Source organism: Tursiops truncatus, chromosome 7 (assembly GCF_011762595.2).
Source record: "Tursiops truncatus isolate mTurTru1 chromosome 7, mTurTru1.mat.Y, whole genome shotgun sequence".
Classification (NCBI taxonomy): Eukaryota; Metazoa; Chordata; class Mammalia; order Artiodactyla; family Delphinidae; genus Tursiops; species Tursiops truncatus.
In genome coordinates, this window is record NC_047040.1 from 1,954,057 (window position 1) to 1,977,409 (window position 23,353).

Sequence of the window (23,353 nt, forward strand, 5' to 3'; positions counted from 1 at the left end):
TCCGTGAGCCAGCAGCACATGTGGTCAGACCAGCGTCGTCCAGGTGCGGAGGGGGCCTGTCTTTAAACAAACCTTAAAGAGACGTTCGTGGGGCCAGTGCCTAACCATTATTCTTGGCTTCTCACGCAGTTCTTTGGCCACAGAAAGAACCTCTTAAAAAGGAACTCTGGTCTAAATCGTCCGTAGGCACCTCCCAAATTTCTACCCGGTGTGTTATTGATTCCCAGGCAAGTCAAAAGCACCTGTGGTCTTTTCATTGTTTTTATACTAAGAACCCTCTCCCAGAGCCCGCTTAATGGACAGAGACCACCAAGTGCCTTGTTCGTGCTCAGAACTGAAAGCCAAAGAGGTCTTTCACTTTGTGGCGAGGATGCGCGTGTGCCGGGGCCCTTTCCTCTGGGCCTGTGCGCGGCTCAGCAGGGCTGGCAGTCGACACATGCCGAGTTGGAAGCGAGTGACAAAGTTACGTGGCTTTAAACCATGGTCAAAGGTGCCTCAGATTTTCGCTTTGACTCTACTTTTCTACAACTTTTCAAGGGCTTTTTTCTGTTCTAGAAGAAACCTCACAGGGCAGTTTTCATAAATGAAAATGTGATCATCGTTAATTCATTGGGGGATGTAGCTCTTCTGGAGCCCCCAGACGGGCAGCAGTTCTGCCAAAACGCCGCCAGATCCCACTGGAACGAACCCGTTTGCTTCAGTAGATGACGCTGGTCATCGTGGTATAACATGAAGGGCATCTCTGTTCCGAGGCCACCTCTGCTCCGAGTGTCTGCAGCCCCTCAGGCCGCGCTCACACGAGCAGGCTGTCTGCCGTTCAGCCAGGGGCACGCCTCGCCCAGAGCAGAGACGGCAGCGGTGGTCCCCGAAAAGCCATGCACAGCAGCCACGTGCCCCGGAGCGATGGAGGGTTCTGGGGCAGCACACCTGGGGGCCCCACGATGTGGTGGCGCCGATCCGTGGTCTCCCCCGCTAGTGGCAGCCCCCTGGGTGTTGCAGTGGGAAAGCTCCGTTTCCCCCTTTGGGGCAGGTTGCCGGGCAGACGCCCTGCAGTGCAGTGGGTTAGGTAGGGTGGGCGGGTGGGCGAGGACGTGGGCACCACCCAGGAGTAGCCGGTAGGGCAGGGGTGAGGAGGTGCTCCTAGATCCTCCATGGGGGAGGGGATGGGATCCGAGGGTCGGATGCCAGGAGCCGTTTCAGGAGAGGGTCTATCCCCAGCTGGGGGGCTTCGGGAGCCGCGGTAAGAGCGCTGTGGGCCCAAAGGAGGTTGGGTGGTGAGAGCAGAGGTCATGGTTGACCACACTGGGGTCCTCTGACAGTGGCCACAGTGATGTGAAGAGATCGGGGCGGCCAGTGCCAGGACACCCCGTGAGTGGTGGGGCGAGGTGTTCGGGCTGGCAGGAGTAGAGGCCCAGGACACCCCGTGAGTGGTGGGGTGAGGGGTGAGGTGTTCGGGCTGGCAGGAGTAGAGGCCCAGGACACCCCATGAGTGGTGGGGCGAGGTGTTCGGGCTGGCAGGAGTAGAGGCCATGATGATGTGCTTGTACATGACGGGGAGGACGGAGCCTGCAGGATGGGAAAGTGCTGGCGGCTGCCGGGGAGGGGTGGTCTCCGCAGAGCTGCACGTGCCAGGAGGTTGGAAGGGAGAAAGGGCTTTGGGGAGGAGGGTCAGCAAGGAGCACCTGGGAGCCGAGAAGGGGCAGGTGGGGGCATGCAGGGTGGCTAGGCCTGGGGGCAGGGTGCCAGAAGGGGCTGACACGCCGCTTCCTGGTGAGCAGGGCAGCTGAGACCTGGCGGAGGCTTGCTTGCCCGGGTCCAGCGTTTCGTGGGGAGCTCCCTCTTCCCCGGGGGACTGGGCTGTGCAGGCTGCAGTGGGGAAGGACTTGTCTCAGCAGAGTCAGCCAGGGATGGGTTTGTTTGTGTTGGGTTTGGCACCTTTCTCGTTCTGTCACCCAAAACCAAACCAGATCATGGACCACATTCACTTGCTGCATGAAGGCAAAACTTTGCTGGAAAACCAATCCAGCAAAGAACCAATCTTGATGGGGAAGAGCCGCACCTTGACCCTGGCTTCGTGCCACACATGACAGTCAGCTTAAGTGTCATGGACCTGACGTAAAAGCTAAGTTGTTAAAACTTCCAGAAGGAAACATAGGAAAAAGTTTTCATGACCTTGGGGAAGAGGTAGGCAAAGACTTCTTAAAACACTAAAATCTTCAAGCATAAACCAAAAAACATAAACTTAATCAAAATGTAAAACTTTCACTCTTTGAAAGCCACCCTTAAGAAAATAAAAAGGCAGGGCGCAGGCAGGAAGAAAATATTCGCCATGCATGTATCTGACAGAGCACTTGATCCAAAACATATAAAGAGCTTCTACAAGTCAATAACAAAAAAACAAGCAACCTCCTGAAAAAGTATGGGCAAAAGACGTGACCCGATACCTCACAAAATAAAGATGCAAATGGTCAGTAAGCACATGAAAAGATGGTGAGTCACCCGGGAAATGCAGTGCGCAGCAAGGTGCCCCCTCACACCCAGTGGGTTTGAAATTGAACAAACCCAGTGTTGGCCAAAGCGTGGAGGCCCTGGACCCCTACACGTGGCCAGTGGGGATTGAAGTGGCACAGCCACCATGGCAGTTTCCTATGAAGGTAAACATACTCCCACCCCATGACCTGGCCATGCTCCTAGGTGTTTCTCCAAGAGAAGTAAAGTCTTCCATCCGGGCAAAGACTTGTGTCCCCATGGTCATAGCAGCTTTATTCATTATCGCCAGAGAACGGAAGCAGCTGAGTGCCCACCAGCAGGTGAGTGGTGAAACACAGGGGCACCCGCTCCCTGGTCTGCTGCTCAGCGAGGCCCAGGGCTGCCCGCCAACACCTAGAAACATTAAGCTTGGTCGAAGACGCAGCGTCTGTGCATTGCGATGCCTTTGCCAGCAGTTCTAGGGTCAGCACAGCTGAGCTGTAGTGACAGGAAGCCAGGCGGCAGGGGCTGGGGGTGGAGATCCCTTGCCAGAGGACAGTGGGCCTTCTGTGAAGGCGGCGCTGCTCTGTATCGTTACTGGGTGCTGGTTCCATGGTGTACATGTGTGAAAACGCCCAGCTTTAAGCTCATCATATGAGACTGTGGTGGCTGTCCGTGTGGCAGCCACCAGCCACGTGGGCTCCAGGGCGTTGAAGCGAGCTGTTCAGATTGAGACAAGCTGTGAGTGTCAGACACGCTGGATCTCAGAGCCTCATGGGAAAAAAGAACGGGGACTATTTCATTAATACTTTTTAGATTGATTACATGTTGAAACGATAGGATTGGGGATAAATTGGGTTAAGGAGAACACGGAAGTTGATTTCACTGCTTCCTTTTTGCTCGTGTGCACATGTCTGTGAGAGAATTTTAAATTGCACATGTAGCCGGTGTTACTTCCTTTGGACAGCGCTGGTGTGAGTGATTACAAGTTGTATTTATTTTAAATCACCTGCATAAATCTGAGGTAATAGGAAAGGCCAATGGTTGATAGAATTGAAATGGCCGAACTTGTGTTTAGCTTTATTCTGTACTACAATCAGAGGGACGTTTAGAAAGCAAACAAGGCATATTTGTTTTTCCATCTTCATCAGGAAGGATTGTCTTTAAGACAAGGTGCCCCTCCCATCAGCCAGGGTCACAGCAGACACAGCCGCCTGTGCTTCCTCCCCTGGTGGGAATGAAGGCTTGAAAACCTGGAAGACGATTCTGGTTGGGGCTGAGTTAGACAGGAGAGCGGCAATTCAGGTTCTGCCCCCGGGGTACAAGGGTGGGGGGCGGGTGTGTGTGCGCATGCGTGTGTGTGTGTGTGTGTGTGTGTGTGTGTGTGTGTAAGTGTGCATGCAGCCAGGGACAGGACTTGGCGTTGGCTCACACGTCCAGACTCTTGCTTGCTGGGGGCAGGTGTGAGCCCTGGGCTGTGTGATGAGGGACGGGTGCCCCCCCCACCCCTGGAGGGCAGGTGGCCTGTGTTTTCCTTGGGAGCCCTGAGCGCGGGGCATCTAGTGATGAGTTGGTTTCCCTCGGTTTTACGCGGTTTGGGGAAGCCAGGCTGCTGTGCGTGACGTCCGTCCCTCTTGACGTCTGGGTTCATCTGCGCTGGTACCAGCTGGATCAGTCCGGCTGCCTACTCTGGGCCACACACTCTTGGACGACGCAGAGCAGGTCTGCTGAGAGCTCTCAGGCCAGCACACAGGCAGATTCATGCCAGCTGCCTCCTGTTCTAGCTCATTTTAAGGCTGGACAAGAAAGTGAGGATTTGAATACTGACAGCAACTCAAGAGATCAAATCAGAAGAGAAAATCTATTAGAAAATCTTAAACAAATAGCTTCTCCTACTTCTGGCTTAATTACAAACAAACTCTACCATTAAAGTATAACTATAAGAGTTATTATTACCTATAATATTTTATTAATCATAATTGTCTATTTTTTTAAATCATGTAATACACACACAGGCCTTTCCATGTTTCTTATGAAGGAGCAAGTGAACTCTTTCCCAGGTTAGAACTTGGCACTGAAGGAGAGGTTTGGGACCGGCCAAGGCCATGCTCCCTGGAGGATGCGGCCTGAAGATGTCAGATGCAGAGAGAGTTGCCCTCAGACCTCTAATGGGGTTGTGCAAGGGTGGCCCCCCGAGGTGAGGCCTGGCGGCACGACACGAAGAGGGCACAGCCAGCGTGAGGGTGGCCGGTCCGGCCCTGATCCCCGGCCCTGGCCCCCTTGACATGCGTCCCGATTGGGAGGTGCTGTGCCCTGGGCAGAGGGGGTGCACAGCCTGGCAGGGCGGTTCTCCGGGGCTCTCTGGGCGCTTCCCATGATGCTGCCAGCTGGGATCCTGGGATTGGGCTCCGTGATCACCACGTTCTCTGCACCGGTTTGCTCTCAAATATTTAAACATCCACCTGTAAGCATTTAAGTGCTCACATTCTTAATTCAAATAACACCAGGTGCGTACATGTGGAGTACTGTGTATTCAAATAAATAGTCTAACAAATTCCACATAAGTAAGTTGGCAAATTCGTTTCACGTCATTAAGCAGATTACACAGTTTAGGGACTCACAGAATTCATTACACCTTCTGAGCCTCCAGGAGGCCGAGCAGAGGCGGCCGCGCCCGCAGAACGTTTGCTGACGGTCAGGCGCGGCCGGCACCCTCCTCTTCCCGAGGTCTGATCCCCACGTTCAGCCTCCTCCTGGCGGCCGCCCCTGTCCAGCCATTTCAAGGATTTTGTGTTGTGCCCGGCCCCTCATAAAGCAAGTAAATTTCATGAATCAGCTCCCAGGGCAGAGGTGTTGCCGCCAGCCCCTCCCTCCCCAGGGGAGGGGAGATGGCTGGGACCACCGTCCCCGTAAAGGCACTTCTGCTGAAGGGAGTCCCCACGTGGCTCCTGCCCTCAAGAACCAGACGTCACCAGCACTGTCCCCGAAGTCCCCCGCCAGGTCTCAGCTGCGTCCGGCACGCCTGTGTCCCTTGCACCTGGAGCCCACCTGTCTCCCTCTGTCCCCTGTGTCCTGAGGACCGTCCCCTCTGTGGCCAGTGGTGACAACCCGCCCCGCCCCCCCCCCCCCCCCCCCCCCCCCGCCAGCCTGAGAACAGACCCAGTCAGGAGACACCCGAGAGGAAGAGGCTGTGCAGAGCCCAGGCGCCGGGACCACGGGCATGCGGTCGTGCCAGCCTGCTGTCCCCGGCGCCGAGGGCCCGGCAGGGGAGGCTGTGGTCGGCGTCTGTTCTCTTGTTCAGTGTTGGTTTTGTGTCGTTTCAGTCTTGCCCCAGAGAGGAGGCCAGTCTGCCCAGGAGGCCGGCTGCGAGCTGGGCTGGCGCGTCAGAGGAAGGACCGGCGTCGTGGGGACCTGTGCAGGGCTCCCGTGCGCGCTCCCTCTGCACGGCCATGTGTGCCCGTGCGTGCGGGTCACTAAGACTCTGTCCTGCCCGTTCTCTGCAGGAAGACGCAGCACAGCTCCCTGGACCAGAGCTCCCCGCCCCAGAGCGGGGCGTCGGTCTCCTACAGCCACCCGGTCCTGGGCATGTACGACGCCAAAGATGACTTTCCTCTCAGAAAGACAGGTCGGTGCAGGGGCTGCAGCGGGCGGGGAGGGGGTCCCAGGCGGGGAGGGAAACCTGTACGAGGAGGGAGCTCACCGTGTCCTGGGAGGCCCCTCAGGTGTGCGTCTCAGGTTACGTCAGCAGTTCCCTCACGGACCAGAAGGATAAGCGTGTCAGACACAAGCAGGGCTCCCAGGGCGCTTGGATTTTCTCCTAGCGGTGGTGGTTTAAGCGGCAACGCCTTTTAAGAAAAATCAGATGGGCCGTGGGCCGTGCGTTAGGGCGGCCAGAAGGCCAGGGGCCGGAGGAGAGGTGTTTCCGGAAGCTTTGCCCCCGAGAAGTGAGGGCCTGGGCTGCGGAGGGCCAGCTGCCCTGGTCTCAGAGGTGGCAGGTGGAGCCCACGGCCACAGGGCCACGTGGGAGATGCCAGGCGCCTGCTTCACGGAATGGGAATGTGCGACACAGCTTTTTCTTCGTGAAGACGAATTTTGTTTCTTCCAAAGGATTTTGGTCCATTCTGGACAGAAACGCTCTAAAGCAGCTTCTTCACCCTGGGGATGAGGTATTGGGAGCAGGGCCGGAGGCTCCCCTGCCGCTCTGTCCTAAGGACAGAAGACGTGGGGCCTCTCGGGGGGCAGAGCTGCGCCCCGGAGAGCACATGGTGTAGCAAAGCCCGAACGGGAGCCAGAGGTGAAGGGAGGGGGAGTTCAGCTCAGCCTCCGTGGACTTGACCCCAGCACAGGTGTGGGGGGCAGGGGCCCCAGGGTGCAGCGGGTCGGCAGAGGCCCCCCACCCCGCCCCCCGTGTCAGAGGGGAGGCGTCTGCCCACGTGGGCGGGGTTTCATCCAAGGTGAAAGTGCAGCTTCTGTCCTCTTCTCTCCAGTTCGAGTGCATGGCTGTCACCCATGGTCCCCCAAGAAGGGCGTGGGCTTCACCCTGAGAGCCCGCGGGCTCCGTAGAGAGGTGCGTCTGTCGGCACCCAGGCCGGCTCCCCCAGGTTGCCCTCCACGCCCCCCTTCTGGAGCCTGGGCTGAGATCAGCCACGCTCCAATCAGCGAAACGGGGGCCTGTGCTTGGGAAGACCCTGGGCGAGGAGACAAAGGCCGCGCCTGCCCCGGGAAGCCTGGCCCTGTGGGAGCGCAGCCGGGGTGGCAGGGCTCTGCGCGAGTGGGCGCTGATCTGCAGCCTGGCGGGCTCTCCCGCCTGGTTTGCAGCTCCGTGCCCCAGGACAGATTCCTGAGGCTCTCCTGGCCTCAGTCTCTCATCAGTAAAGTGGGTGCACTGGGCGCACCGTGCTTCCTCCCGCCCTGGGCGTGGCAGGCGTGGTGCCCACGGCCCCTGGAGCAGCAGACTCCGGAGGACACGGAGAACTGGGCTCCTGGCCGCCGGGTGGAGCCGTCCACCTCCCTCAGGGCCCTTCCTCTCTGGAGAGCACAGCTTCCCCCGAGGGAAGCAGCTGTTCACAGGAAACACTGGTTGGTTGCTGAGACACGGGAAACGGGACGGGTTTCTCTCCATCGCTGGCTGAAGCCGCCCTGCTTCACGAGGGACAGCTCTGCAGTCAGCCTGGCCCTCACCGTCCAGCGTCCTTGGCAGACAGCCTCGCCGAGCGAGTTTGCACATCTGTGAAATGGGGCAGCAGTGCCGCTACTTCAGGGGTGGATCCGTTGTGGGGCTGCTGCCTCAGAGGGCAGGTCAGGGGGCGGGTGGGGGTCAGGAGCAGAAGGGAGGATTTGGCCGCTCGTGGGCCGTGCACACAGCCTCCAGTGAGGCCACCAGGGACACGGAGCCGCGCCCTTCCAGCCCCTCCCCCGCCCTTCCCTGTCTGTTCCCTCGGGGGTGGCAGGGTCCGGTTTCTAGAGTGAGCGTGAGGCATACCTGTGGCCCGTTTCACCCAATCCAGTCACTGAAGACCCCTCAGTGAGGCTTTACGGCCCTGCTGTCAGCGACTGCTGTCCCAGTGGTTCCTTGACGGCCCCAGGGGACAGAGTCCAGGTCTGCAGGGAGCCGTGTGTCTGTTACCAGCTCAGGGCTGGCGGTGGCCCCTGGGTGGACACTCGCGCTGGGTGCCTTGCCGAGTCACAGGACAGTAAGCCGGGGTCCTCTGGGTTCCTGGCACTTAGCCTGCAGGGGGTGCGCTCACTCCAAGGCGGTGCCTCGTGCCCGAGCCCAAGCAACGGCTGCCGCCCGCCTGTGTCTTCCCTGCGATGAGTGAGCGAGCAGTGGCCGGGCGCTTCCTGGGTGCCGAGCCCTGAGCTGCTGTGGCAGGCGGGGGGACGGGCCACAGTCCTCAGCCTCCTCCAGTCCCGCCAGAGGAGGTGAACGGCAGGGTCCAGGCCCAGGGTGGACCTCAGGTTCCGCCTGTGGGGCCCAGCCAGGGAGGGGCCCCGGGCACGTGGAGGGCATAGCTAGGTTTTCACCCCAGTACAGATAGAGTGGACCGAGGCCCCGTCTCAGGTCTCTGCAGAGGCCCTGGCCCCACTCCTCAGCCTGCACCCCAGCAGGGCCTCCACCGCCTGACAAGGGTCTGCCGGAGGCAAGGCGGCATGCAGCAGCCGGTGGAGAGCGGGGCGTCTCTGAGCACTGTGGCCACATGTGTCAGTGAGCAAGCGAAGCTCTCCCTGCCTCCTGGTGAGCTGAACAGTAGTTGTACTAGTTTATTTTACGTCCACGTGTAGCGTGGGTCGAGGTCACCAGGGAGGAGGTCACAGCCGCCTGTCACGTGATGCTCGTCTCTGCAGTGTGGGAAGGGGCCGGTCGCCGCGTGGTCCACGTGTTGTTCTGTTGCAGTTTGCGGAACCCGTGGCATCCTGGTGGCCTGGGCAGTGGTGGGCAACGCCCGCACCCTGCATAGTTGTGCCTGGGTGTCTTTTATATGCATCAGGTACAGGGTGGTAGATGCCCTGCGGCTGTTGCTCGGGGCCGGGCCAGGGAATCGGCCCTTTCTGAGCTGCCCAGACGGAGAGAAGGGGGTTCACTCCACAGTGCCTGGCCCTGCCGGGCCCCCTCCGCTTCCAGCCCCCGCACGGGGCTTTTGTACTGGGCTGTCTTCCATCAACTTTGTGCTCATTAAACAGTAGGTGTGAAAGTGCTCAGAAGGTTTTCAAAAAGGCTTTGTTGTGCTTTTCCAAGGAAACTTGCAGAGATGGCGAGTATGGTCAAGTACTAGGCAGTGTCTACGCTGAGAAGGGCCTCGCTCCAAACTTCGATTTCTATCAAACTTGGACTCCTCCTCACTTGAGAAGTGAGACTTGAACGAATCTTTTTCAGACACGCCCTGTTCATATCTGAGCTTGATGGCCACCTGAAATACGCTGTTGAAACTACTGAGTAGGAAAGAGGGTGTAGGAAAATACCAGCCCTAAGCATCAGGTAGAGTGCTTTGTTAATTAAAAATCCCAGAAGGAAGGCGTACATACGACAAATTAGAACATAAGTAGAACGCACACATGTGCGTGTTACCCCCAGAGACAGCTCCCGTTACGGGTTTGGCATCTCTCTGCGCAGATGTGGTCTATGCCTGTGTGTAGGGTGTGCGTCTGTGTGTGTGTGTATGATGTGTACGGACAGTCTCTTTGTCAAGAAAAACACCTGCTTTGCCCTTTGGCTGCAACTTTATTTTTCAGTTCACACTGTATCGTGGGCACCACTCCATTTCAGTGTATCAAGAGCAGCACCTTTTTCTATATTATCCCAACATGCGAAGATTACAGCAGTTGTAACAGTTTTCTAGTTTTTATTTTGCCCACAAATATAGGTCCCTCTGCTCACTGTTTTTGTAGGATGGACTCCTGAAAATGGAGCTGCCAGTTCAAATGAGTGTGCGTAGCGTGAAGAGCGGAGCACGCGGGACCCTGCCAGCCGCTTAGGAGAGGCCCCTCCCCCACGTCACTCGTAGGGTCGCTCGAGCAGGTGTGATGGGTGCGGAAGTCACAATGTCTCTGATGTTTCAAAGAGCAGTTCTGTCATCGCTAGTGGGGTTTGGGTGTCTCTGTTTACTTTCCATCTTCCCTGCCAGGGAGTAAGCTGAGTGCTGTGTTGCAGAACCCCTCTGCCGCGCTCCCACGGCGCAGGGTGGCCGACGCTCCTGAGACAGGCAGCAGGGGTGCCGGCCAGACCGTGTCTCTCTTGTCCACCCCCTGTGCCCAGCGTCTGCAACCATACCGGTCACACAGGGAGGGGCCCGAAATGTCCAGTGTTTAAAGGCAGCTCACCCCATCGCTTTTCTGTCAGCTGTTTTTTCTTTCCTTGTTGCTTTATACGTTCATACCAATCCTGTCTCTGTCATGTATGCTACAAAAAATTTTAGTATTCTAGTCTGTCTTTTGTCTTTCTAGAGTTCTCTTTTTATTGTTATCGAGGGAAATAAATGTCCGTAAATCAAAGAGCCGCGCAGGCTCACTTGGGGAACAGCTGCCCCGCCCCGCCCAGCCCTGCCCTGCCCCGCCCCGCCCCGCCCCGCCCCGCCCCGCCCCGCCCCGCCCCGTCCCGCCCCACCCTGCCCCGCCCCGCCCCGCCCAGCCCCGCCCAGCCCTTTCATTTGCTTACTTTCCTGTGTGCCGGGGTTGTTGTTGCTTTTTAGTTGAGGTACCGTTGATGTGCAGCATTGTACACTGGACAGTTTTTAAAGGTCATATTTTGTCGTTTGTCGTTACTATAAAACGTTGGCTGTATTCCCCATGCGTCCCTGTACTTGCTTTCAATTCACCCCCACGCTTTGGCAGATGGGGGAGCTGCTCTTCCAGGGCAGGTAGTCCGCAGCTCTGCTGCAGCCCGGAGGCCCCCCGCGGCCCCTGGGCCCCGCTGCACGGTGTCTTGGGAGCCTCGGCCTCTCTGCCCTGAACTCCACGTGCTCCTTTGTGTGTGGTCTCCTTCATCTTGGTGGTGCAGCTCTTCCAAGCTTTCTGAGAAGTGGCGCGCGGAATGTGAGTTTTTTGAGCCCTCACGTGCTGGTAAATGCACTCATTCTGGCTCCCACGTGATGCACGATGCGGTCGGGCCTAGAAGCCACTTTCCTTCGGGACTTTCAGGTCCTCATCTCGCCCCGGGAGTGGGCCCTGCAGAACCCGACACTGCTCACAAGGTAGACCCTTGGGCCCTGCAGCTCTGAAGCCTCTCCGGACACCACCCGGCGAGGGGCTGCAGGCCACAGCGAGCCCACGCTGACCCTTTTGGGCACTGGGTCTCCTCTGATGCAGCAGCGCACCTCCAGTTGCTTTGCCAGTGCTTTTCCTGCTCCGTTTGCTCCGTCCTCTCCTGGTGTTTCTGTTAATTTGATGTCGGGCCTTTTTACTCCCAGTTTTCAGATTTCTCAGCTGCTTCTTCAGATATCTCCTTTCCGCTCTTTCACCTTCGTTTGAAGCGTCCTTCACTGTCCTTTCAGGATTCCCAAAAGGGCAGCTCTGAGCACACACGCACACGCGCGCACACACACACACACACACACACACAGAACTCTCTGAATGCTGTGCCGCTGCCCCCGCCACGTGCTGGGCACCCTTGGCGGCTCAGTCTCTGCTTTCCTCACTCGCTGCTGGGCGTGATGTCAGGACACGGCAGTGTTGCTTCCAGACAGCCTGACCTCAGTGCCCCTGAGAGGGGCCCCCACTGGGGCCGGGGGCCGCGCGCTCCCTGTTGTGGGGGCTGCACCGCCCTGGATCTCAGGAGCGGCTTCCGTCCCCAGGCCGGACCTGTGTTCGTGGAAACCCTGTGTCGGTTCAGCTGAGATCTTAGGAGGAGGAGGGTTGTTGTTTCCTTGCCTGTTAGTCTGGTGGGGTTTGGGCTTTCTTTTTTCTTTTTAAATAATGATAAAGTAAGAAACTCAGTGTAGAAATAGAAACAAATGAAAGTGAATCTACAGTTATCTCCACAATGTAAAAATAGTATTAAAGACAATAGAAGTGGATCCTCTAGCCGTGGGGAAGGCTGCTTTGCAGTTGGATCCTCTCCATCTTTCGACATGAAAGTCTTGCCGGGAACCTTGCTTTATACACAAATATGCTGCAAAGCAGAGGGCGTCTCTCCCAGAACCAGCGCCTCCAGAGCGGGTTGAGCCTCTGGGAAGGGCTGGCACCTTCCTTGCCCATCTTTGATTTCTCTGGGGAGCGTCGTTTAGGGGGCCTGCTTCTCTCCTCTTCCCAAGATCCACAGAGCAACCGTCCTTTGCCTCCCAGCCTCCTTCAGGGTCACCCGGCAGCTGGGACCCCCAGCCCAGCCTGCTGTGCTCCACAAAGGGCAGAGTCACAGTGGCCGTGAGACACACACATGGCCCGGTTCTTATAACCCAAACCAGCTTACGTCCGATTCTGGGGGGCATTTGGTTATGTTGCTTGTTGCTCTAGACAGCAGTAAACTTCCTGTTCCAGAAAGATTAAAAACAGCAGGGTAGCTGATTAAAAACAAAAACAAAAGGTAAAAACTCTCCAGTTTGCAAATCCACAAGTAGCAGAAGCTTGAATGTAGTTGAGCAAAGCCTCGGAACACACGCGTCTCCTGGGTGGTGGTCTCACCACTGCCCTGGACTCCCGAGCTGCCTTCCTGTGTCTGGAGGCCACCGGGAGGGCCCGGCTGTGTGAGGCTGCCGTCTTCCCAAGACGGCCCACCCCCAGTGTGGGACTGGAATGGCCCGGGGGCGGGAGTGTCTGGGCTCCAGGCGCAGAGGCTGGGACCACCGTGGGCTTAAAGATGCGGGTTTGCAAAGGGCTCCACGCACACAAGCAGAGCTGTTAACCAAAACCAAACCAAGCCTAAGCACCTGTGCCCAGGGGTCAGGCGAACACCTGCAGGCAGCATGGCTAAGCCTCTCGCCGGGGCGGGTTGACCTTAGCACCCTCTCGGTGGCCGGGAGCTCGAGTGGGCAGCTGGCTCCTGGCCTGTTACGTGAGGGAGGAATTTGTGATTTTCAGGTGAACGGGAAAGTCTGTAATGTAGGGGTAATAGTAACATTCGTGGCCCAGAGCCCCCAAACCATCCCCGATGGCCGGGTTTCCTCCCAGCTACTTGTAAATGCAGTGCCGCTCCAACATGTATGCAACCCTCTGTCCGCAGACGGTTCACTAAAGGCATCAGGTGCACTTGCGTCGGTGTTTGGACTGACGGATGGGGCTGGACGTCTTCTGCCTGAGGCCTCAGGTTGCCGCCTTGCTCCAGCCTGGAACAGTGCATCTGTGCTAAGCTAATATTTACCCAGTGAGCATATTCTTACACTGCCCACGAGATAACCGTGACCCCAGCTGTGTCTGCCTGCTTGTAATGGTGTCTCCTTTCCGTGCAGCATCTGAACCCAATCTGAAATTACGCTCCAGGCTAAAGCAGAAAGTGGCTGAAAGACGGAGCAGCCCCCTGTTACGCAGGAAAGATGGGCCAGTGGTCACGGCTCTAAAAAAGCGTCCTTTGGATGTCACAGGTATGTTCCTGCAAACCTGGCTGCCCTCTGAGAGGCTCTCCTGTGCGCTGTCCCTTCAGCACCGAAACCTGCCTCTGCGCATGTCCCCATCGCTGCCCGCCCCCTGCCCCAAGGGCTCTTGTGCCCGCAGTGCCAGCCGCGGGAGTCCCAGGGCCACGGTTGGCACCCCAGCAGGGGGTCTCAGGCCCGTCCCTATCGCTGTACGGCGTGTCCTGTTCCCGACCTTGACCCAGCCGACCTTGACCCAGCCGGGCAGGTGAGAGCAGTCAGACCTCCTGACGTCACAGGAGACTTTCAGGAATTTTAAGTGGAGGCTTCTCCGAAGGTGGGGTTTTAACTGATCCTGCCCTCTCAGTGGTGAATGCCACGTTTCCTCCCTGCCCCACTGCCCATTAAACAGTGTCTGAACCGCTGGAAAGCGTGAGAATCTTCCTGGGAAGAGTGGGACGGACAGGGGCGGGGGAAGGAGGAGGGAGCTTGGGAGTTTCCGAGTCTCCGTTCACGCACTGCTCTCGGCCCCCACCTAGCGGCCGACTCGGGGGAGCACACCCACCAGGCAGAGCCCCGTCCTGGGATGCACCCCACTTCCCGACACACACCCCAGTCCCTAGGGCGCACCTCACTTCCTGGGCGTGCACCCCACTTCCAGAGGGTGCACATCCACCAGCCCTAAAATCACGGGACAAAGGGGCTGCTCAGGCGGCCTGGTAACAGGAGGGGCGGGACCATGTTTGCACCAAGTGCAGGGTTTGGTGGGAAAACCAGGGCTCTCGGCAGCGTCCTTCAGGGTCAAGTTCCCAGGGGAGGAGGAGGGGCTCCTGGGTGCTGGTGCTGGTGAGGGGCCGGGAACCTCACCCTCAGATTTGAGTCCAGGGTCTGGGATGGGATGAGAGCCGGAGTGCCCTCACCCCTGTCCCGCAGCCCGGGGCTGAAACCCCTAGTCCGAGGGTCTGCCTCTGGACTTCGTGGGTTTGTGTGAAGCGGAGCCTGAGGCCTCATGCCCGGGGGCCCATCTTTGTCATCGTGTGCTCATCCTGGTAGAGAGATCAGGGAAGGGTGTCACCTCAGGATCCTCTGCCTGGGGGATTCCGTTCAGACTCAGGCCTCGAATGAGTTAGAGCGTGTGTCTCACCACACGTGGGCCTCGCCTCTCTGGGGGATGCCAGGCCGCGGACGGCGGGCCCCTGTGTCTATTTCCAGTCCCGCCTCTGGTGGGACGCAGTCCCCGGCGGCTTCTTTCTGAGCGCCGGCTCTGGCGTCCGTGCTGTCAGCCTGTGACTGTGTCAGGACCGGGCTGGGCACCAAAATGGTGAGCTGCGTGCTCACCTCCAGGGAACTTCCAGTCTAACTCCAGAGCCCAGACGTCACGCGTGGGGCAACTAACGCACCACACGTGGCCCCAGCTTGGCCCTGGGCTGTGTTACCCAAAGAGGGCACCACGAAGGCAGCGGGGCAGGGCAGCGGTGGAGGCCACGCCGGGCCCGGGGAAGCTCGACGGGTGAATGCAGGCAGCATGGAGATGAGGGATGGATTTCCCGGCCAGCACACCTCCCGGCGGCTGGAGAGGCAGGATGCTCTGAGCAGAGCTGGCTTTCCACAAGACTGGAAAATAAGGAGTTCCAGGCAGGGAGGCTCCCAGAGAGAGCGGGGGCGCCTCCCCCGGGGTACCGGGGAGGTGGTGAAGGTTCCTGAGCAGGAGAGGTGCACAGCGTCGCCGAAGCAGCTCCGCCAGCTGGTACAGGGGGACGGCGGTGAGACGGGGGCCAGAGGTGGCACTGGGATGATGGTGAGACAGGTCCCGGGACGTGGCAGCGTCACTCTGCCTGTTCCCAGTCCCTCGTCAAAGCCGTGCCCATCAGGGAAAGCAAACGAGGGAATCGGCTGCCCCTCCAACACCGTCCAGAGAAAATTGCCGTCAGCATCTGAGCACGTTTCCTTCCAGTCCTTCTTCTGTGCAGTTGTCACGCGCCCTGTGTGCACTCGCATCCTTTCCTCCCTTGACGGTAGTCACAACACTTGCTGGCGCCTTTAGTGGCATTCCGTCGTGCTGACGCAAATAATATCGTGACGGTTACACGTTTGTATTTATTTTCTTAGGCCAGATTCCTTGAAGTGGAATGAAAAAATAATCAACGTTCTCGAGTTGAAAACGGGTGGAAAGTTGGAGAGAGAGTATATATATTCTTTTATTGCCCCCGGAAGTTGCTGTGCTTTCGCACACACACCTAGGAGAGCGCGCCTGCCGACGCTGCTGACACAGGCCCGCTTACAGGAAGGGGGAGGGCCTCACCATGTGGGCGTCTGAGGCAGGGGGATGCTGCCGTGGGGGTCAGGGAAACAAGCCCTGTCTTCACGCGTGAAGTGTGACACCTGCCAGCCCAGTCGGGGGCACGTGTGAATGGGACTTCACTGGGCGGAGACCAGGCTCTGGATCTGGTGGGAGGAGGGAGGGGAGCCGGGGCCCGAGTTCACCATCAGTGCCCCAGAGGGCGGGGCGGGCCCTCGAGTGGACAGAGTCGCTTGCTGCCAGGGTGTCCCCAGGGGGACCGCTGCTCCGGGGAGAGAATGAGAGCGCTCACGGTCCCCTGGGTTGAGGGGGTCGTGCGTGTGCCCCTGGGGTCAGGTCTCCTTCCCCGAGAGAGCCGGGCCTGTGGGGTTGGGCGCTGGGGTATGGGCACTGCCACCCACACCAGCACCCTCAGCCTTCTCACTGTTACCCCAAGTTCGGCTGGACTCAGGTCTCAGAGTCGGCCAGGCCCCGCGGGCAGCTCCGTGGTCTCGTGCGCTGGAGGGTGGCCTGCTGAGCGCCCACGGCGTGCCAGCTTAGGCAGGTGGCCCAGGCCTCCCCTCCTCGAGCCTGGGAGCCCAGATCAGGGCAGAGTCTTAGGTCAGCAGTGCCCGTGGTCAGTGAGTACTCAGGAGGGAAAGGCAAATGGCTCAGGCCGGCTCCCTCTGGAAGGTCTTAACCAGAGGCTGCCATTGATAAACAGCGTTCAGCCAGACAAGACCCTCCTGTTACGTCACGTGTCTGCACACACAGCCACAGTGGCTCCTTTGGAACTGAGGGGCAGACGCGGCTGGGACACACGGCCGCCTCGGTCCCAGCCCCGATGCGTGGGCTGGGGCCACCCCCCCGTCACAGCTACCTGGAGAGCATCTTGAGGTGGGTTCTCAGATGACCCTAATCAATGACAGAAGCCACCAACTGTGCTCTCCCTTGGATGTTTGAAAAATGCAAAGATCAGCTCAAAGCAAATGTTGACCGAGGGGGCTCTGTAAGCAAGTACAGTGAATCTGACCTTCCCCTGTTCACAGTCATTTGGCCTCTGTGTTTTCTTGCCTTTTGTTGTTAGAATATCAGTAAGTGTTCAGGGTCTCCTTTTCTGGGGTTTACGATCATCTTGAGACTTTTCAAAAGGGGAATAAAGTCGAGAGTGTGCACAGCTGAGAAGGTGCCGGTGGGGCCTCCACGAGCCACAGGCTTGCGAAGCTCACAAGGGGTCGCTGGCAAAACAGAGCAAGGAATTGGCTCCATGGCCCTTGTTGGGGGCCGTGGTCCTGTTCTTCCTTGCTGGGACTTCTGCCGTCAGCCAGCTCAAAGCAGAAGTGCAGCTCTGAGGACAGGCGGCCAGCGCAGCTCAGGGCCTGGGAAGCGGTGTCCTTGCCTGACCTGAGTCAGGCTCACAGGTGTCTCTCCCGCCCCCAGACTCGGCCTGCAGCAGCGCCCCGGGCTCCGCACCCAGCTCACCCAACAACAGCTCCGGGAACGCCAGCGCGGAGAATGGGATCGCGCCCGCCGTCCCCAGCGTCCCGACTGAGGTCAGTGCCCAGCGCGCCTGTCCATGTCTGGTTTTTTGGCTCCAAAGAGCAGTTTCCAGCTGCCCTTCAATCTTGACTGTCAGGGGCAGCGTTTCAGAAGCATCTCAGGAACCAGGAGCCTCTGACCACAGGGTCAGCGACCCTCACCTCTGCCGGTCAGACCCCAGGGCGCTGCAGGTTGGGAGGGACGTGGGTGCAGAGAGAGTTCCGGGAGAGCTCTCTCTGGGGGGCTGCTCCGGCCAGGTGGAGGGGCCCCAAGGCTGGCTGCAGGTCGTGCCCTTGACCAGACCTCGGTCAGGGCCATGTTCCGGGCCGGAGGTTCCAGAACCTTTGCTCCATATGCATTCATTTCCCTCCTTATTCACTTTCTCTCCCCCGGCTCATCCCACAAGTGTCTCTGGAGCTCCTGCCTCGTGCCAGCCCTGTGCCAGGCACCCTGCCCCCCAAGGGCCGGCTTCCAGTCGTCTCTCCCGTGCCCACTGGGATGGGCAGGTGCTGACCGGTATCAGGGGCCCGAGGGCGGGGGCGACCGCTGGGGAGCCGGCTGCACACCTCGTTTCCCTGGACTGAGCCAGCGGTGCCGTGTCCTTTCTGCTCAGACGGTCCTACTGACTGCAAGGTTCTCATGAGGTTTTCTACGTTCCTTCCAACGTACAGGAGGCTATAATTTATCAAATACTGGTATTTACTTTCTTCCTTAAATATTTAGAAACGAGTCCTGCCCTTCCAGAGGGTTGACAAGTCTTAGTTGGAGGACACAGGCGCACGTGTCCACTCCGTTTTCATTTCCAGTTTCTAGACACTTAAGGTATAAGCAGATTTTTGGAAACTCAGGTGACTGCTGGAAATGATTTTGTGCTGCTGCCTCTAGCCTGCCGAATCCCCATTTTCTTTTATTCTTTTCCTTTATGTGCTACTTCTTTTAGTACCTGTGCATTTCAACCTACCGGTTTCAATACTTGTTTACATTATTAAAAGTTTTAACAACGCTTCTCTGTGCGACTGAGTTCACAGCTGAGGTCTACCTGTAATTAGCCTTAGAACTTGGCCTAGAAATCGCTCCCTGGAGTGAGATGTGAACGCTGAGTGTGGCTTGTCAATCGCTGTCGTAGAGCCTGATTTCATCTAAAACGGGCAGTTAGGTGCCTACTGGTTCATATTGTAGAGGCGCCTTATTTGGGCGGATGCCAGTTTAAATTATGTGCTAATCTTTACAAATCACATGTTAATGTAAATTAAGCTACTGCAGATTAATAGATGGCAGAAGATCCACAAGAAACGTGAAGAGCGCAGTTTTCATGTTTTACATTAGATATTCCTTGTAATCATGGGGGTAGTCTTTGAAAATTTGATGACGATTGGATGTCCTTTGTGGATTTCAAGTATAGTCAGAACTGGACATTCTCTCTGAGAGCTCCATTCTGTCTGCTCTCCTTCTCCAGTCCAGAGGTGAGGTGGGGTGCTCATGCGGGAGCGAGGCCCACTGGCCCGGCGCCCCCTTTCCCTGCTTGACTGAGGGACTCTCAGCATCCTCCACCCCTCCCCCGCCCCGCTTACATGGAGGAAGCAGGGCTCCCCTGACCCGTGGACAGCCTCTCCCCAGGGGAAGACATTCAGCCGATGCCGAAAGCCAAGTGTGATTCGGGGGCGTGCAGAGGGCACGCTGCCCTGGCCCCGGCCTTCCTGGGCAGCTGGGCAGCTGAGAAGCGCGTCCTAGGGCAGATGGAGATGGCCAGCACCGAATCAACATACCAGGCAGTTCCCAGAAGGCTGCTTTAGTTCTAAAAATAAATCAGGTTAAAAAAAAAAAAAAAGCCTTGGTTATAAAGAGGAAATGACAACTTTCAAACATTAAATGTTTGCTTATTTTGTTCCTGGACAAATCCAGGAACAAAATCGTGCTTTCCTTGGCAATCTCAATCACTTTCTCTAAATCATAGCTTGCTGATACTTTTTGTATCTAGAAAAAGGGCTACTTTTTAAAGTAGCCCTTTAATCATTACTGTACAATTGAATATATGAATGAACTAAAGGTGGCCGCAGCCATCTCTCTGGGGAAGATGCACTAACTTCCCTCCCAGGTGAGGAACGCCGGTCCTTCCTGCTCTGCCCTTAGAGCATGAGGACGGAGTTTATCACGTGCGTGTGTGTTTCCAAGTAACACCAAGTATGACACCATTAAGCCACCTAGGAAACTCTGCAAAGCACTGAATACCTGCGCACGTGCCCTGGGGTGGTAATCGCCCAGTCCTCTGATGGACTTTCCAGCCGGGGCTACAGGCAGCCTGCCATTGTTTACAGTAACTTGTGACAACTTTCAGCTCATGTTTTTTTTTAACCTTGCAAAAAGTGAAATTTTAAAGCACCCAAAATGTTTCTCATCCTTAATTATATAGTCCATTGTGAGAAGAGCTAGGAGAGAACTGGTTAGGTACCCATCGCTAGTGTTATTTTCCATGACACCACCAGCTAGCGTCACGGCAACCACCTTCTCGTCCTCTTCTTCCTGTGCCCTTGGCCCTGCACACGTCACTGGGCGTCTAGTGAGGGAGGATACCGTGTGAATAGGACAGTGTCCTTTTAGCAAAGAACCTTCATTCTAGAAGCAAAAAGATGTGAAATACGACAGCAGTTCAAGTCCTCGGGGACTGGTACTTACCCACACGTGATAAATAAGTTCCCAAGTCATCAACAAGATTTTTCCAACCTGAACGTCCCCATGTGTAAACATGCCCTCATGGATTTATCCTCTGACACGCTGTAGCACAGCGTGGACGCTGCTGCAGAGAGCGCGCCTGTGGCCAAGTCTGTGTGCGTCCAGCTTTATCTCCTAAGGGTGCATTCTGAGGGTGGAGTGGGATTTTAGGATTTAAGGTTCGATCCGGTTTTAAGGCTTTTGACACGGATTGCCAAATTGTCCTGCAGAAGGAGCACACCGATTTATGAGCCAGCCAGCAGTGTGTTTCTGTTTCTCTGGGTCAAGGTGCTGTAGTCGTTTTTGAAAATCTTTGCCAACTGGATAGGTTTTTAAATGTTTTTAGATTTTTAGGTATGTTTTTAGATTACTGCTGATGTTGAGTATTTTTTTTCTATGAGTTTTTTTCTCCATACGGGTTCTTCTTTGTCATTTCTCACTACTTGTTTGATTTGCATGTTCTTTATATATTGGTCTTTGTCTCTACTATACGTTGCCAACCTTGTTGTGACCATTATTTGCCTTTTATGTAAGGGGATTTTTTTTTTTTTTTTTTGCGGTACGCGGGCCTCTCACTGCTGTGGCCTCTCCCGTTGCGGAGCACAGGCTCCGGACATGCAGGCTCAGTGGCCATGGCTCACGGGCCCAGCCACTCCGCAGCATGTGGGATCTTCCCGGACCGGGGCACGAACCCGCGTCCCCTGCATCGGCAGGCGGACTCTCAACCACTGCGCCACCAGGGAAGCCCGGGATTTCTTTTTTAATCAATACTTTCTTCTCTGGTTTCTACCTCTCATGATAAATATATTGTCCTAGATTTTATTCTGATAGTTTACAACGATGAGTGAATTGAATAAGAACAAAACAAGAGAGTGAAGAATTGTGAATCAGGCTGCAGTGCTTGTAGCCTGCTTTGAATGCCGTGTTTGCCCCCGTGCTGTCCTCGTTAATAGATTTCTGTACCGGGGATCTCAGAACTGGGCATGGTCTGCCGCAAAGTGTTTTCTGTGGTCGTTTGCCTTGGCAAGTGTCACCCAGGCTTGGCAGTGCAGAGCCTGTGTGATGGCCCTGTGTGCTCTGTCCCCAGACCAGCCTGGCACACAGACTCGTGACGCGAGAAGGCTCGGTGGGCCCGCTGCCCCTGTACACGTCACCATCCCTGCCTAACATCACGCTGGGACTTCCCGCCACCGGCCCCTCCGCGGTAAGTGGGTGCCCACGGGTCTGGGTGGCAGTGGCGTGGGGCGGCCGTCCCAGGCCCTTGACCCTGGGAGCCTGGTTGTGCCTCTCCAGGGGGCGGCCAGCCAGCAGGAGGCCGAGAGACTGGCCCTCCCGGCCCTCCAGCAACGCATCTCGCTCTTCCCCGGCACCCACCTCACCCCCTACCTGGGCACCGCACCCCTGGAGCGCGACTCGGGGGCGACTCCCAGCTCCCTTCTGCAGCACGTGGTCCTCCTGGAGCAGCCGCCCGCGCAGACGCCCCTCGTCACAGGTGAGCATGCTGCAGGCCGCGTCAGGCCGTCGTGGGCTCCCCGGGAGGGACGGCGGGGTGGCTTGTCCCCCCAGAACTTCTGGACTTGCCCCTCGCATGCCCGGCTGTGGCTGGATAGACCGAGTCCACTCGCAGAGCCAGGTGCGTGGAAGCAGGAGCGTCAGACACACTTCCTGGTTACTTTCCCGAGAGCAGGCTGGCAGCCCCTCATGGGTCTGCCCTTCGGGTCGTCGGACACGTGATGGAAGCCCAGGGCTGGCTCTGGTGGGCAGCGGGTTTCTATTAGCAGTAACATTTTTGTTAATGTGCCCCATCTAAGGGGTGGTTATATTTAGAAAAAAATAGATTTGCTGTGAAATTTGCCTAGCAACAACAGTGTAAGAGTGTTACCTTCCGAGTGACGGCGTGCGTGGGGCTCGCCATGAAATGAGGGGGCCCTGCCGTAGGGTCATCACCCCGGGTCCAGGCACCACCCAGCGGGGTGTTCAGCTTCCTCCCTGGCTTTTACAGGGGACTCCTGAGCCCTGAGGATCAGCGGGGCGGCCCTGACCTCACTCCCTCCTCAGCTGTTAGGTGCTCTGGTTGTGGTGGTGACTCTTGGTCTTTCATCGTTTTTAACCTTCAACCTCGCTCTCTCCCTCACTTCCCTGCTGGCCTGTCTGTCCTTCCTGGGGATCTCGTGGGCCCTTCCCCGCCCCCTCCCTGATCCTGGGATCTCTGGAGTCACCCTACACTCGTAGGAAGGCCCGGGAAGCCCTGCCAGGGTCCAGAGCTGGGCCAGTGTGGCCACCCACATTGAAACTGAAGGCTAACAGCAGAGGGAGAGATTTGACGGCGAGTCCCACCACACGCGACTCGTCAGATGCTCACGTGGCCACTGGCTGTGGGGCAGTAGGAACGTGGAACACTCCGTCAGCCCAGGAAGCTCTGTCGGACAGCTCCGGCGTGGCGCGTAGCCCCAGCTCTCAGCGTGGAAGCAGCCTGCGTAGGCCTCCCTCTCTCCTCCCGCGCAGCACGCGGGATGCCGCTCGCCCAGCACTGGCAGGGCTCGCACGGCACCTTCCGCACCCACCGCCCTCTTCTCAGAGCCCTTCCTCTGCATCAGGCCCCACTCCGGTGCCCCCCAGCCCTCCTCCCGGGCACTCTGCAGGCAGTTTCTGGGCATGCTTCCTTCCCCCCGGAGAACAGATGCTGGGCTTTCTTTCCTACGACCTTGCCACCCCCCACGGTGTTTGGTGCTGGAAGGTGCACGGTAGACATTTCTGCGATGGAGCCATGTGCCAGGAGGGGCGTCTGAGCAGAGTCAGGAAGGGTCACTGCAGGTTTGCCCCCGGCAGGTTCCCTGAGGTTCCCCAGTGGTCGGCCCACAGACCTGCCTGCTTGCTGGTGGTCACTATGGACGGACAGACAGTGTCAGAGCTAGAACCGCATCATTCCACAAATACTCAGAAGCAGGTCCCTGTGGGCGGGGCAGCCTGGGCCCTCCCCCTGCCCAACCCAGCCGGCCTCTGCAGGCAGCTGGTCATCCAGGACAGAATTTGATCCTAATCTACTGTGCCCTCGTGCTTGGAAGTTTTACAACATATACTGAAAACCAACTGCTTTTGAGTTATCATCAAAAACTCTCGTTAATGATCTAAGGGGTCATCTTTAGGTTCTGAACCGGAAGCTAGCTGCCAGCTGATGGCTTTGCTACTAGAAGGTCAGGGTGTCCAGTTTTCAGTGATGCTGATCACTGCATTTGTCCCCGAGCGTGGTAGCCCCACAGTTTTACCCTCCAGGGGCACTGGGGTCAAATTTGGGGTGAGTGGGATGGGGGTGAGAGGTGAGGAACGGAGGCAGAACAAAACTGGGCTCCAGCCCGAAAGG

General features: G+C 57.4%; 1 protein-coding gene across 6 annotated transcripts in view; it reads left to right on the forward strand.

Annotated features, from left to right (window-relative positions):
* HDAC4 (histone deacetylase 4) overlaps nucleotides 1-23,353 on the forward strand; it is a 287,196-nt gene that overhangs the window by 198,924 nt on the left and 64,919 nt on the right. For all 6 annotated transcript variants that reach the window (XR_012332891.1, XM_033859438.2, XM_033859440.2 and 3 more), the window contains 5 exons: nucleotides 5,973-6,094; nucleotides 13,347-13,478; nucleotides 17,185-17,297; nucleotides 21,080-21,196; nucleotides 21,286-21,484. Coding sequence is in view for 5 of the 6 variants with exons in the window: in XM_033859438.2 (XP_033715329.1) it covers nucleotides 5,973-6,094; nucleotides 13,347-13,478; nucleotides 17,185-17,297; nucleotides 21,080-21,196; nucleotides 21,286-21,484 (683 nt within the window). In the remaining variant the exon portion in view is untranslated. The remainder of the gene's footprint in view (nucleotides 1-5,972; nucleotides 6,095-13,346; nucleotides 13,479-17,184; nucleotides 17,298-21,079; nucleotides 21,197-21,285; nucleotides 21,485-23,353) is intronic.